A 14444-nucleotide genomic window follows, 5' to 3' on the forward strand; every position below is an offset into this window, starting at 1 on the left:
TCATTCTTTGGCCAGGTGCAGTAGCTCACACCTGTAATCCCAGCACTCTGGGAGGCCGAGGAAGGCGGATTACTGGAGGTTAGGAGTTCTAGACCAGCCTGGCCGACATGATGAAACCCTGTCTCTACTAAAAATATGAAAATTAGCTGGGCATGGTGGCACGTGCCTGTAATCCCAGCTACTTGGGAGGCTGAGGCAGGAGAATCACTTGAACTTGGGAGGTGGAGGTTGCAGCGAGCCAAGATCGTGCCACTGCACTTCAGCCTGGGCGACAGAGTGAGACTCCATCTCAAAAAATAAAATAAAATAAAATTAATTTTTTCTTACTCATATTGAAGACTTAACTTTATGGTCCTACTCCAATTTGTGAAGTATTTTCCCCATCCTTTGTGGTTCATGATATGCCTTTTGTCCTAGAAACCAACCATTTTACCAAGACCTTTAGGAAGGCCCAGCACTCATCAATAGCAGTTCCCTGGACAATCCACTGACTCCATGGTTATGTACATGTATGTTTAGGACATGGTGCTCTCGTAGGCAGCATTCCACCCACAGTTGCCAAGTGGTCGGACTCTGGTCTTTCAGGAATGTACACTGGCTATTCAACTCCGTCCCATCTACCGTGAGCAATGCTGTCTGACCACTAATATGCAAGCTGTGGCCCTGTGTGAGCTACGGGCAGGACCCAGGTCAGGTGAGAACTCCATTGCTGGGCAGCATCTAAAACCATGTGCAGAAGCCTGGCCTCAGAGGAGGGCGGGGTGGGAGCTCAGGGGCTGGCTTGGGGGTGGAGTTGCTAACCACGGCTTAGGCACTCCACCATGTCCAGAGCTTCTTGTGCATCCTCTGAATCAGGCTGGGGAAACTTTGGTGGCAGTTGCTGCCTGTGTTACCATTACATACAGATCAAGACTCTATTATAGGCACACCAGGCACCCTGGATCAGGGACCTATAGAGACGGACTGAGGTGCAGATGTAGAGGTAGCAACATTGGAGACTAGGTAATGCTGCCACAGAACCAGAACCTAGGCTGTTAGCATCTCATCTAGTCCAGGGGATTCTAACCTTTTATGTGCCTCGGATGCCCTTGGACAAGCTGGTGAAGCCCATGGATCCCTTCTTAGAATATTTTTTAAATGCCTAAATGAAAACACTTACGATTATAAAACAAATCAATGATAGTAAAATGCTTGTTTTTTTCTTTGAGACAGAATTTTGCTCTTGTTGCACACCTGGAGTGCAGTGGCGTGACCTTGGCTCACTGCCACCTCTGCCTCCCTGGCTCAAGCGATTCTCCTGCCTCAGCCTCCCGAGTAGTTGGGACTACAGGTGTGTGCCGCCATGCCTGGCTAATTTTTGTATTTTTAGTAGAGATGGGTTTTCACCACATTAGCCAGGCTGGTCTCGAACTCCTAACCTCAAGTGATCCACCCGCTTTGGCCTCCCAAAATGCTGGGATTACAGCCATGAGCCACTGCACCCAGCCTGAAATGCAATTATTAAAGTATAGAAAAGGTACCACATTTGGTTATAGCAATGTATGTGCCTCTTTATTTACATGTGATACAAAGACAGTGGGAGATCTAATAACTACTATAATTTTGATGCAGTAAGAAGCATAAATGCTATTTTGAATATTTGTAGAAACTGTCATGTCATATTAAAATATCTGTGATTGGTGACAAAGACATAGGTACTTTTTCCCTGGAGGTCTAGTGGCTAGGAAAAAAAAAAAAAAAAAACCACTCACAGTGGCTCATGCCTGTAATCCCAACACATTAGGAGGCTGAAGTGAGATGATCACTTGAGCCCAGGAGTTCGAAACCAGCCTGGACAATGTGGCAAGACTTCGTATCTACAAAAAATAAAAAATTAGCGTGGTGTGGTGTGGTGGTGTGCCTGTGGTCCCGGCTACTGGGGAGGCTGAGGTGGGAGGATTGCTTGAGCCTGGGAGGTGGAGGCTGCAGTGGGCTATGATTGTGCCACTGTACTCCAGTCTGGGCGACAGAATGAGATCCTATCTCAAAACAAACAATAGGGAAGGAAATGCTACATCACAGCCATAAAGATGTTACATTTTTTCCCCATTCAAATTCAGACCCCTGAATTCTAGTTCATTCTGCTGTTCTGAAGTACAGCTGTTAAGAGTTTTGGGGTGTATCTGTCTCTGGCTGCATTATGGTTTACAGTGTTACATGAAGATCTGTTGATTGACTAGTTGTTTTGTCATAATGCTTGACTTTTTCAGAGGATACGGATTATAGGTTTGTAACAAATGCTGTAAGAATGCACTTGTTGGCCAGGCGCGGTGGCTCACACCTGTAATCCCAGCACTTTGGGAGGCCGAGGTGGGTGGATCACTAGGTCAGGAGTTCAAGGCCAGCCTGGCCAAGATGGTGAAACCCTGTCTCTACTAAAAATACAAAAATTAGTCAGGCATGGTGGCGGGCGCCTGTAATCCCAGCTACTCAGGAGGCTGAGGCAGAGAATTGCTTGAACCTGGGAGGCGGAGGTTACAGTGAGCCGAGATCACGCCACTGCACTCCAGCCTGGCGACAGAGTGAGACTCCTCAAAAAAAAAGAAAAAAAAATGCACTTGTTACTTAATTTTTACTCCCTTGTGTGAACACATTTATGAAAAAGCAATGTACAAATATATGTATGTGGATTTTCTGGGAATATAGAAGGTAAATTATGATAAAAACAGGCTGGGCACATTCTAGTTACACAAACAAACAAAACAAACCCTGGCTACTATCAGATGGGAGGGAACTAGGATTCTCTTTAAATATCTATTGTGAAAAATACTCCTTATAGCTTTAAGTGTATTAAACATACACACTCTAGTTAAAACAAACAAAATAACCCTGACAATAGGGGAATAAAAAGAATATTAATGAGGCCCAGAGTGGTGGCTCACGCCTGTAATCCCAGCACTTTGGGAGGCGGAGGTGGGTGGATGGCTTGAGGCCAGAAGTTTGAGACCAGTCTGGCCAACATGGCGAAACCCTGTCTCTACTAAAAATGCAAATTAGCTGGGCATGGTGGTGCATGCCTGTAATCCCAGGTACTTGGGAGGCTGAGGCAGGAGAATCATTTGAACCTGGGAGGTGGAGGTTGCAGTGAGCCGAGATCATACCACTGCATTCCAGCCTGGGCGACAGAGCAAGACTCTGTCTCAACAAAAAAAAGACCAAAAAAAAAAAAGAAAAAAAAAAAAGAATTCTGAATGAGTGGGTTGGCTCATTGCCTTGCTGCTGTTTTCCCAAGTCCCTATGCATCTCTTCCTCAGTTAATCCCTATAGTGTGTTCTTTGGGCAGCTTTCACAGATGATTCTTCTGGTCTGGGACCTCACCTTGGCAGATGTCACTACTGCCAGTCCTCAAGCAGACGGGGGCATGATCACACATTTGTGCGCCACAGTGGGTAATTGGAGCCACTCACCATCTCTGGCCTATTAGTTTTTTACATTTCAATTAAAGGCAGAAAGAAATCAGTATCCACTCTTCTTGGGAAGATTTCTAACTGAAACCCACCACGCCAAAGGTTATGTGATTTTTCTTTTCTCATGCTGTGGCCTCAGAAGAGATGGTTGATAACTGGCTCCTCCCAATACTCCCCATAATAATACTTCTTTTTCTCTGTGAATGCCCTAAGTCATCGGGAGTTCATGAGCCCATTAATTAACCTTTCTTCGTAATGGAGACTGCATATCACTCAGTGGGAGTCAAATACACGCTACCATCAGTAGGGTAGCGAATGAGCAAAAACAAATCCATCAGAGCCCGAGTTACGACACCCAGAGGACTTTGAATGAGCCTACACAATGGGAAACAGTTTGCGGTTTCCAGCAGCACCTGGATGATAGTCCTTCCAAAGTGAGCAGTGGAAAACTCTCCCGCACTGGAATGCAGGATGCTTATTTACTTTTTGAGTTGATGAGTTGTCTGGTAAAAGTAGGTAAGGAAAGGAGTCCCCAGGCTAAAGCTTTTTGAATGGAGATTCCTAAAATATTTTTTTAAAAAATGTTTTCAAAAATAGAAAATTAACTTTTCAGTGCAGAGGAAAAGAATAAAAACATGAGTAGCAGAAGGCAACTGCTTAAAAATCAATTCATGGCTAGGCATGGTGGCTCACGCCTCTAATCCCAGCACTTTGGGAGGCTGAGGTGGGCAGGTCGCTTGAGCCCCGGACCTTGAGACCAGCCTGGGTAACATGGTGAAACCCTGTCTCTACCAAAATACAAAAATTAGCTGGGTGGGGTGGTGCGTGCCTGTAGTCCCAGCTTCTCTGGAGGCTGAGCCTGGGAGGTTGAGGCTGTAGTGGGTCATGATTGCACCACTGCACTCCACCTGAGCAACAGAGTGAGCCCCCCCCAATCTTAAAAAAAAAAAAAAGACAGCTTTCTGAGTGGAATATATAGGGTTTTCAATGTATGCATCTATTTGAAGATTATAAAGGGTTTACAAATTTACTGTAAAGGGAGAGGGATATGCCCTTGATTTGGGAGTATACCTCTCCAAATATACAGTTAACTGGTGTTTTACTGTATATTTGGAGAGGTGTACTCCCAAATAAAGGGCAGGGATGGGGAAGGACACTTCAGAATTGCCAAGTGAAATTATTCTTGGGACGGACAGCTTTTGAGTGGGAGGCTTTTGAGTTCCTAAACAGTGTTTTGGGACAAATTGTGCATAAAGATGCATTATGGGCTGAGCAATGGCTGGGCAGGGTCACTGGAGGGTGTAGGACGAGAGGACGCAGGAAAGATCCTGCAGGATATGCCTGGAGGACATCTAAGATATTTATGGTGACTATTTTCTTTAGGCTGCCTAGAGGACAATCACTGCTTGTTTCTTCCTGAATCCTTGGTTTTGTTTTAACTTTTACGTAATTTTATATTATTGTAGGAAAATTGGAAAACAAAGAAGGGTCAGGAACTCCCAGTGAGGGGAATAGGCCACAGAACATTCTCTACCATTAATTAAGGGTTGGGCAAAAGGAAAAACATTTTCCAAACACCTGACCTTTAAGAGCGACTTTTTCTAGCCCTGTGGGCCTTAGAAAGTTTAATGGCCATTGAGACTCATTCCTTGGTGGAAGAAACTAGCATAAACCCATTTGTTTTAGGTAAGAAATAGCAACTTCACTGGCGCTGGAAAATAGCATTGGATACACAGCGCACTTCATTCCAAGAGATATTACAAGAGATCCCTGACAGTCAGATTTCCCGATTGATTAGCTATTTCTCGATGCGTATTATTGCTTTTCTTGTCACGTTTAAGAAGCTTGGTTGCCTTCCCAGTTTTCTAGGAAATCGGTGTCAGGTAACACTCCCAGCTGCCTCCCATGAGGAGTTACCTCTAGAGGGCAGAGAGTTTTATCTGGCACTGAAAACTTGCTGGTTGCTTTTCTGGATCCATGTTTATTTTCAGTTCAAAGACAAAGTAGAAAACTTGAGAGTGGAAAATGTTACCTTTTAGTTCACACTCTTTTAATCCCTTAGTCCTCATAAAATAAACATTCTAAAGTATAAGCAGTAGAAATAATGTAAACTCTACAGAAACAGAAATAAATTAGTTTCTTTCAGTCTTGGTGGAGGTCCTTTTGCTGAATGCCACACTCCGCTGCGAACAGAATTCATCTTGAACCAAGAAGAAATCTTTGGCCTATTTCACTGTGTCTCCAGCATTGCATAACAGACATTTTTCAAATTCAGTTTCTTCTCCAACTGCAGCAAAAAGGCAAAGAGTAGTCTGTTTCAGGAGTCTGAAAAATAGAAAAAAAAAAACATGTTTGAGTAGTTTAAGAATAGCTTTCTCCTCTGGTGTTAAACCGTTAACACGTTATAGCTCTAAAGTTTGAGGCCAAAAGAAAATTCAAGAGCAGAGCGATGGTTCTGTTCACTAGATAAGGCTGATCTGTGTTTGGAATATTTGACTTAGCAGACGTGGAGAATCAGTCTGCACCACTCTGGAAGGGCAGGCACAGCTACGCCATGCAGCATTCTAAACTTCCCAAGAGATTTACTTGGGGATACTGGCAGAATTCCCAGAACTTCCAAGTTTGTAGGATCCTGTGGAATGAGAATATTTAGGATTTTTTTTTTTTTTTTAATTTTTTGAGACAGAGTCTCACTTTGTCACCCAGGCTGGAGTGTAGTGGTGAGATCTTGGCTCACTGCAAGCTCCATCTCCTGGGTTCAAGCAATCCTCCTGCCACAGCCTCCTGAGTAGCTGGGATTACAAGTGTGCACCACTATGCCCAGCTAATTTTTGTATTTTTAGTAAAGACGAGGTTTCACCATGTTGGCCAGGCTGGTCTTGAACTCCTGGGCTCAAGTGATTCACCTGCCTCGGCCTCCCAAAGTGCTGGGATTACAGGTGTGAACCACCATGCCCAGCCTTGTTTAGGATTTTAGATAAGGAATCCTGTTACCTTGGATTTTGGGTTTTATCGAGTAGGCACAGAAAGCAATGTCTGAAAAATACCATTTAGGACAGCATGGAAGTTCATGGTCCTGGAAATTAGTACTAAAGTTTTGCTGCTTTCTCTCAAAGGCTATTAAGATTCGTTGCCATTCTTGAATCCTGTAATCTCTTAGAAAGAGAAATAAATCAAACGACGTTAAAAACAAAAGCAAAAACAAAAACGAAGACACAAAACAACACTTAAGTCCCAGAAAAAAATGTGTTCACCCCTCTAAAATGTAAATGCAATATGTTGCCTTTAATCTGAGTTGATACATGGAAGGACTTATCTTTTAGGCCAAGAAAGTGCAACTCTGCTGAAATCCTGTGAGTTGGCCTCCCAGAGATAACTGAGCGGTTTGGAGCCAGATAGGGTGCTTGATTAGTTTCTAGACAGAAGATATTGATGAAGAGAGGGAACGAGGAGCTTCAAATACTCCCCTAACATCTGATTCAAGTGAGGGGAATAAACAGAAAACAGGAGTATTATAAGCACAACAAAGATGAACAAAAAGAAAATATTTCAGAGACACGGCCAGCCTCACTGTAGTGGCTCTGGTATCCCTTGACCTGAGGGTCAATGACTCTTGGGATGGCGTGCTAGGGTAGAGATGACCCTTTGCTTGGCAAGGCAAGGCTGGACAAGGCCTTCCATGCTCCGGAGATTGGTGGTGGAGGACCAGCTGATTAGCCACATTACATTTGTATCCCGTGATTTTGTGTCTAAAGGGGCTTAGAGTTTGTGGTCTGACTTTATTTTTTTTTGAGATGGAGTCTTGGTCTGTCGCCCTCGCTGGAATGGAGCGACGCAATATCAGCTCACTGCAACCTTCGCCTCCTGGGTTCAAGCAATTCTCGGGGTTCGGCTTCCCAAGTAGCTGGGATTACAGGTACCTGCCACCATGCCCGACTAATTTTTGTAATTTTAGTAGAGATGGGGTTTTGCCATGTTGGCCAGGCTGGTCTTGAACTCCTGACCTCAGGTGATCCGCCTGCCTCGGCCTCCCAAATTGCTAGGATTACAGATGTGATTACAGGATTACCGTGCCCGGCCTGTGGTCCCATATTTTAAGAAAAACAGAAGGACTGGCCAAAGTATAGAAAGTCTCATTACAGATGAAAACAATCAGAGATGCAATAGCTAAGGTGAGAATGTAAAAACCAATCTGTTGTTTATTGCTTATCATTGGAAGAAGCAATTTCAGAAGTTAACTCAGTGGGAAAATATTTTGGAAGATATCATATACGAAACATTCTATTTTGGCATGGGAATAAGAAATCAAAATGTGCTAAGAAAAAAATGTTTTTAAGGGGAATTAAGAATTTCACAATTGTTACCTAAGCTTTAAAACATTCCATTTTAGTTAGATAGGAGAGATTTAATTTAGCAACATAGGAGAGATTTAATTATCACTATCTTTTAGATGTTGATGAGGATTATTTAAGTATAAAGCTGGAGCTTCCATCCTACTTGGCCCCCGCCTGGAAGCGGAAAGGAAGAGGGCACACAGCACTCCTTGGATGGCTCAGGGTGATACATTGGCACCTCTTTTCTCGGAACACAATGGTGATGAGCAATTTTTGAATTGCTCTGTGAAAAGATAAAGTTTCAAGACTAAAACTACAGAGCTCAGGTGCCCTCCCAGGGCACTTTGTAACCCTGTGGTTTGTGACTTGCGACTGAACAAATCATGTTCACAGAAGGGCTGGCAGGCAGCAACCCAACTCAAGATTAATTTATGGTTATTAAATATCATTGAAAATTTCTGCCCATTTTTCCCTTGTATTGATACATTACATACATTTTTGAGACCGAGTCTTGCTCTGTCACCCAGGCTAGAGTGCAGTGGCATGATCTCAGCTCACTGCAGCCTCCACCTCCTGGGTTCAAGCGATTCTCCTGCCTCAGTCTCCCAAGTAGCTGAGATTACAGGTGTGCACCACCACGCCTGGCTAATTTTTCTATTTTTAGTAGAGACAGGGTTTCGCCATGTTTCCCAGGCTGGTCTCAAACTCCTGGGCTCAAGTGATCCACCCACCTTGGCCTCCCAAATTGCTGGGATTACGGGCATGAGCCACCACACCCGGCCTAATATTTTATATTCTTATGGGGTATATGGGAGTGTTTATTACATGCCTAGAATGTGTAGTGATCAAGTCAGGGTAACTGGGGTGTCCATTATCTTGAATATTTATCATTACTGTATGTTGGTATCATTTCAAGTACTCTCTTCCTGTTACTTTGAAGTATACAAAATATTGTTGCTGAGTATAGTCATCCTAGATTGCGATCAAACATTAGAGCTTATTTCTTCTGTCTAACTGTATGTTTGTACCCAAAACCAACCTCTCTTCATACCCTCCTCCCAGCCACCCATCCTTCCCAGCCTCTGGCATCTACCATTTATTCTGCCTATGAGGCTAAGCTTTTTAGCTTCCACATGAGAGTGAGAACATGCAGCACTTGTCTTTCTGTGCCCAGTTTATTTCTCATAATAACCTCCACTTCCATCCACGCTTCTGTAAATGACATTATTTCATTCTTTTTAATGGCTAAATAGTATTCCACTGTCTATACATACCACATTCTCTTTAACCATTTGTCTGTTGATGCCATAAGCCAGTTTAGGAAAGAAATGAGTTTCTTTCCTGAACTTATTTCTGCATGTGTAATTCAAGAAAAAGCAATTCTTTTGTAAATAACAAACATTTATAGCAGGACTGGAGTAAATCTGATTCCGTACTCAACATAACTTTTCAGAGCGGAATAAAGAAGGGAGTCCCTGAATTCTTTAGGAAATTTGCCAGACTTTATTGTGTGTTCATTTGAATGAATCTTGCCAAAGTTCAGAAATATGATAAAGTTTCGGAATGAGAAAACAGAATAGGGGGAAAAAATATCAAATCCTTCGTTCCAATAATCTTTAAACAAAAGACTCAACAGCCGGATCAATTTCACTGGGACAAACAACTTATTTTAATTAGTTCTATTTAGTTACATCCAAAAGAATGAGTCATGCCCTTATTCTAACAATAGTGAAGGGACTACAGAGAAGTCTTGGGAAGAGGGAGCAAGGAGAGCTCAAATTCTGGTGCTTTTTTGGCATATAACGTTCACCTTTGGTTTCACATGGTTTCCTAGGAGGTGAAACAGGCTTGAAAGGTGAGGAAGGGAAGGACAGAAAGTTGTCATCAACCAAGCGCAATCTTCTTCCCGAGTGGGAGGCGCCTTCAACACTTTCCTGGGGGAATAATGAGTGTGCTGCTCAGTACCTGGGTATCCATGTCATCTACGGTGTGATCCCTGAGGGAGCAAAGTCAGCAAGCCAGACATTTCCTTTCGGATGCCCACGCTTGTCCGAGCTTTAACGTTTTTATCTTATGCATTTTGAACAGCCACAGACCTCTGATTATTAGTAGAAGTGGTCCCTGATGGCTACAGTGAGAGGCACAGGAAACAGACAATGCTTGCTGGGTCATTACTGAGGAGCCACCGAGAGGGAACATTTGCTTTGTATGGTGGTTTTATCTTAGGACACTGGATCTGTTTTTGATTGTTCCAGCAGGGTCAAACGATGGGTTTTGAACCACTGCCCACTTAGCCTAGAACAGTATTTAGCAATTCACAAAGAAGAAGGAGGCCTTGGATTGGGGGGTGGGTAGAGGGTGGAAATGCCATTCCATTAGAGAATTAGGAAAGAGCTGGCTCTATTATACTTGGACTAAAAAGAGTTATGACAAAATCATAGCTTTTAATACCCAAACAATCATCTTTACTTATTTAAAAAAAAATTACCCCATTATCCTCAAATACCTGTCTGTTCAAATAGCTGATATCATCTTTTGGAATGGGCCAAAGTTCATTTTGCCCGTGACTGAAATGAAAAGGGCATCTTTCGGTTTGGGGCATAAAGGTTGGGGTAATATCGAGAGTCAACAGATGGGAGTTGAGTCTTGGCTTTTGGAGTCACTAGCTGCACAACTTGAGCAGGTTGTCGACTGCTCTGGGCAGAGTTCTTGCAGCTCTTAAACAAAAATACTACCCACCTCCCTGGGTTGATGCCAGCATGACATGTGATGAGGCTGGCAAAATGATGTGTGCCAGCTACGAAACGAGAGGCAGTGCCACAGGGTGGCAAGGCAGCTCTGTAGCCTTGCAGACCAGGGCCACCCCTCAGTGACCAAGGGGTAGGCTTGGTCCTCTTGAAGCCTTGTGGCCTTATGGGACAACACTTGGCTGCAGAGGTGCTGTGACCACCCCTGCAAAGTGCTTAGCACAATGCCCAGTGCATCGGAGGTAATTACCACAGGCCCCTGTCCTGCCCTGCAGGCCCCGTCTATAAGATCTGGAGGAACTCTTGTTAGGGAGTAGGTAATAAAGGATTTAAGGGTATGTATCAGTAAAGCTAAGGATGTGTCCCTTCGCATTACTTGAGTCCTAACTACAATGATTAAGGTATAACTGGACTTACGTGACCTACTTGGAGAGCATGTGAAAACTCACCAAAAAGCTGGAAAAATACTGTCCAAGACAGATAGGAGAATTGAACACACTTATTCTGGAGAAAAATGACAAACAGCAGAAATGTAACATAATGGGTTCCTGACATAAAAAGAGAGATTAGTTGGTATTGCTAGGCCAACTAGCAACTGGGGACATAGCAATATTTCCCCACGGCCTTACTGGGGAATGCAAGACATTCGCTACACACAAACTCACACCAAAAGACAAACAACATTTTATCAATGCTTGAGTTTATGGGTTTCTTTGTTAAACTAGTCTCCCTTACTTCATTTTCTAGAGTTTTTTTTTTCTGAAATAACAAAGATAAAAGATGCAGTTATGGCTCCAACTTAACACAGCTCCCGCTTCTCAGCAAAAACCACATACAAACACTACCCAAACAACATCCACAACCCAAAACAAACAATTTCACACCTTGTTTTAATGTAATTTCATTTATGGGTCCCTTATCTTTCTCACCATAGCCTAGGTCTTTAGTGTTTTAGCAACAAAGGCTTAACAAAAAAACTTGGCCAGAGGAGGTGGCTCACTTGAGGTCAGGAGTTTGAGACCAGCCTGGCCAACATGGTGAAACCCCATCTCTATTAGGCCGGACATGGTGGCTCCTGCCTGTAATCCCAGCACTTTGGGAGGCCGAGGTGGGTGAATCACCTGAGGTCAGGAGTTTGAGACCAGCCTGGCCAACATGGTGAAACCCCTTCTCTACTAAAAATATAAAAACTAGCTGGGTGTGCTGGTGGGTGCCTGTAATCCCAACTGCTTGGGAGGCTGAGGCAGAATTGCTTGAACCCAGGAGACAGAGGTTGCAGTGAGCTGACATGGTGCCGCTATACTCCAGCCTTGGTGACAGAGTGAGACTCTGTCTCAAAAAATAAAATAAAATAAAATAAAATAAAAAATAAACAAATAGAATACAAAAATTAGCAGGGTGTGGTGGCACACACCTGTAATCCCAGTTACTGGGAAGGGTGAGGCAAGAGAATCGCTTGAACCTGGGAGGCGGAGGTTGCAGTGAGCCGGGATCACACCGCTGAACTCCAGCCTGGGTGACACAGCAAGACTCTGTCTCAAAAAGCAACAACAACAACAAGTCCTCAGGTGGACTACTAGTAGTGAAACAAATGAAATGAGAATCCTGGATGCCTGGCTTGCAGCTGTAACTCAGAGGTGGTTGAAGAAGAGGGTCCTTAGGTCATGGAAGCTCATCTGCAAAGGCTGAGAATATGCTGGCAAGAGGGAGAGGTTCTGGGCTCAGGAACAGGAGTCAGTGGGGAGAAGGAGGCGGGATGCTTGCAGGGGAAGGAATGTGTCTTTAGAATATGGTGAGGACATGTTTGATCCCTGGGGTAGGAGAAGCAGCCCTCAGTCTTTCAAACTTCTGATTAGAAGTTGTCCCCCAGGGAGGAGGTTTAGGAATGTGGTCATTTTTCTTCCCAATGGGGAGTCAGGACAGAAGCCAGCAGGTATGGCTGCAGTGCTGTGGGGTGGACATGAATAAGACGGAGAGTTCCCAGGTCTGGGCTGCCTAAGACAGCTCAAACTCAAAGCCCAACCTGAGACTGTGCAGACCGGAAGTCATCAAGTGGCCTACTTTCTGCTGCCCTGTCCTTCCTGGGACCCATGGGGCCCTCTAGTGAAATGGTCTGTCCTATTGCTGTGTGTCGGTCCAGGGACATGAGAGCCGAACACACCTGTTGTGCCACGGTCGAGTGTTCTGGGTTGAACTGTGTCCCCTAAAAGATATGCTTAAGTCCTAACCCTGAGCACCTGTGAGAGTGATCTGATTTGGAAGGAGGGTCTTTGCAGAGTAATCAAGTTAAAAGGAGGTTCTTAGGGTGGGCCCTACCTAATCCAATAGGACTGGGGTCCTTACAAGGGTGAACAGCATGTGAGACAGACACAGGGAGAAGGCGGTGGGACCACAGAGGCTGAGACGGGCGTGACGCAGCTGCAAGGTGGGAATGCCAGGTTGTGACAGCCACCACCGGATGCTAGGAAGAGGCCAGTAAGGATTCCCCCAGAGTATCGGGTGGGTGGGGGGGGTGTATGGCCTGGCTGACACCTTGACTTTGGACTTCTAGCCTCCAGAACTGTTTCAGACTTTCCTGTTTTAAGCCACCCAGTTTGTGATACTTTGTCATGGCAGCCCCAGGAAACGGATACACCAAGATTCCTCTTTCACAGGATTCTAACTCTGTACCAAGAGATACGTGGCAGGAAGGTAGGAAGTTACTCTTTTAAAATTACAACAGATGCTGGTTTTAATCCTGGAAAAGAATAATGAGTTTACAGAGTTCTGTTATGGTCAGAGATGCTCTAAACATACCTATATTCAGGGATGACATAATTTGGCTATCACTGGACTCACGCACAGGTACACTAAGGGCTGTGTACTGAGCATCTGAGCATCTCATTCACATCCACACCCAGGAGTGAACTCCAGTCATGGAAAGTCATTTGGTAGGAATTTGAGTAACCAAGGAACGAAAGGATTTATCAGATCACTTCTGTGGTATCAGAAAAACAAGTATGACAAAAAAAGGATTCGAACTGGAAAAAAACAAAGAGAGAAAAGGTTGAAGCACATCAGCCTACCTGCATCGGGTCCTGTGAGAGCCTTGTCCACTTAGAACAAGCCTTTAACTTGTTCTGTTTCAGTATCAAGATCTATGTCATAAAAGCAAGGCCGGGTGGGCAGTCCTGGCATGGTGCTCATCTGGGGGAAAAAAACGAGTGTTAGAGATTAGCAAATGCTATAAAGTGGCCACAGCGTCTGATGACGCAAATGAACTCTATCATTCAGTACAGCCTCATAGAACTTTAGGTTTTATATGCATGTATCTCTTTAAATTTGTCATCTGATATTTCAATTTTTGTTTAAGGAAATGAAATAGAAAAGGCAAATGTCAACTTCCTGAAAATTGAGACCATTTATCTTCCCTGTGGCCCCACAACACACCCAAACTACAAAACAGTGATCTTCCAAACCTTTTCTTCTCAATAAAATCTTCATGCTGAACCCCAACAAAGACAAGCCCATCAGGTTGAAGGGGGCAGCGGGTGTGGGCAGGGTGAATACTGGTCTCCTTCTCATCCCCAAGACACATTTTTGTAAAACCTACAGCTCCCGGAGCATGGCTGGAAAACTCCTGTTCAGATGCCAGTCGTCACTGCAGTCTCCCTCAGTAACAGTAACTGGTATGCACTGAGAGCTTGCTTTGTTGACGGGCACTGTGCTACGTGCTTTCCTCATTTTATCCTCTCAATAATGTAGGAGGTAGGAACTTTTATTATTTCCATTTCACAAGCGAAGAAACTGAGGTTTGGAGAGGCTAAGTCACTTGCCCCAGGTCACACTAGTAATAAGTTGCAACACCAGAAATTTGACTTTAGTAGGCCTATACTCTCAAATTACTCATTTCACCCCTACCATACTGCCACGGCCAC

The 14444-nt window shown here is 44.2% G+C and overlaps 1 protein-coding gene across 3 annotated transcripts in view; it reads right to left on the reverse strand.

Annotated features, from left to right (window-relative positions):
• Positions 1-5411: 5411 nt before the first annotated feature.
• Positions 5412-14444, reverse strand: part of MTHFD1L (methylenetetrahydrofolate dehydrogenase (NADP+ dependent) 1 like) — a 234558-nt gene continuing 225525 nt past the window's right edge. For 2 of the 3 annotated variants that reach the window (XM_003898036.4, XM_009205868.3), the window contains exons 27-28: positions 13593-13713; positions 5412-5771 (exon numbers count right to left, since the gene is read on the reverse strand). In XM_003898036.4, coding sequence (XP_003898085.2) covers positions 13624-13713 — 90 coding nt within the window. In that variant the 3' untranslated portion in view covers positions 5412-5771; positions 13593-13623. Of the gene's footprint in view, positions 5772-8540; positions 9715-13592; positions 13714-14444 lie in introns of those variants that run through there. The other variant, XM_021937725.2, reaches the window with a different exon arrangement.

This window comes from Papio anubis, chromosome 6, assembly GCF_008728515.1.
Source record: "Papio anubis isolate 15944 chromosome 6, Panubis1.0, whole genome shotgun sequence".
NCBI lineage: Eukaryota > Metazoa > Chordata > Mammalia > Primates > Cercopithecidae > Papio > Papio anubis.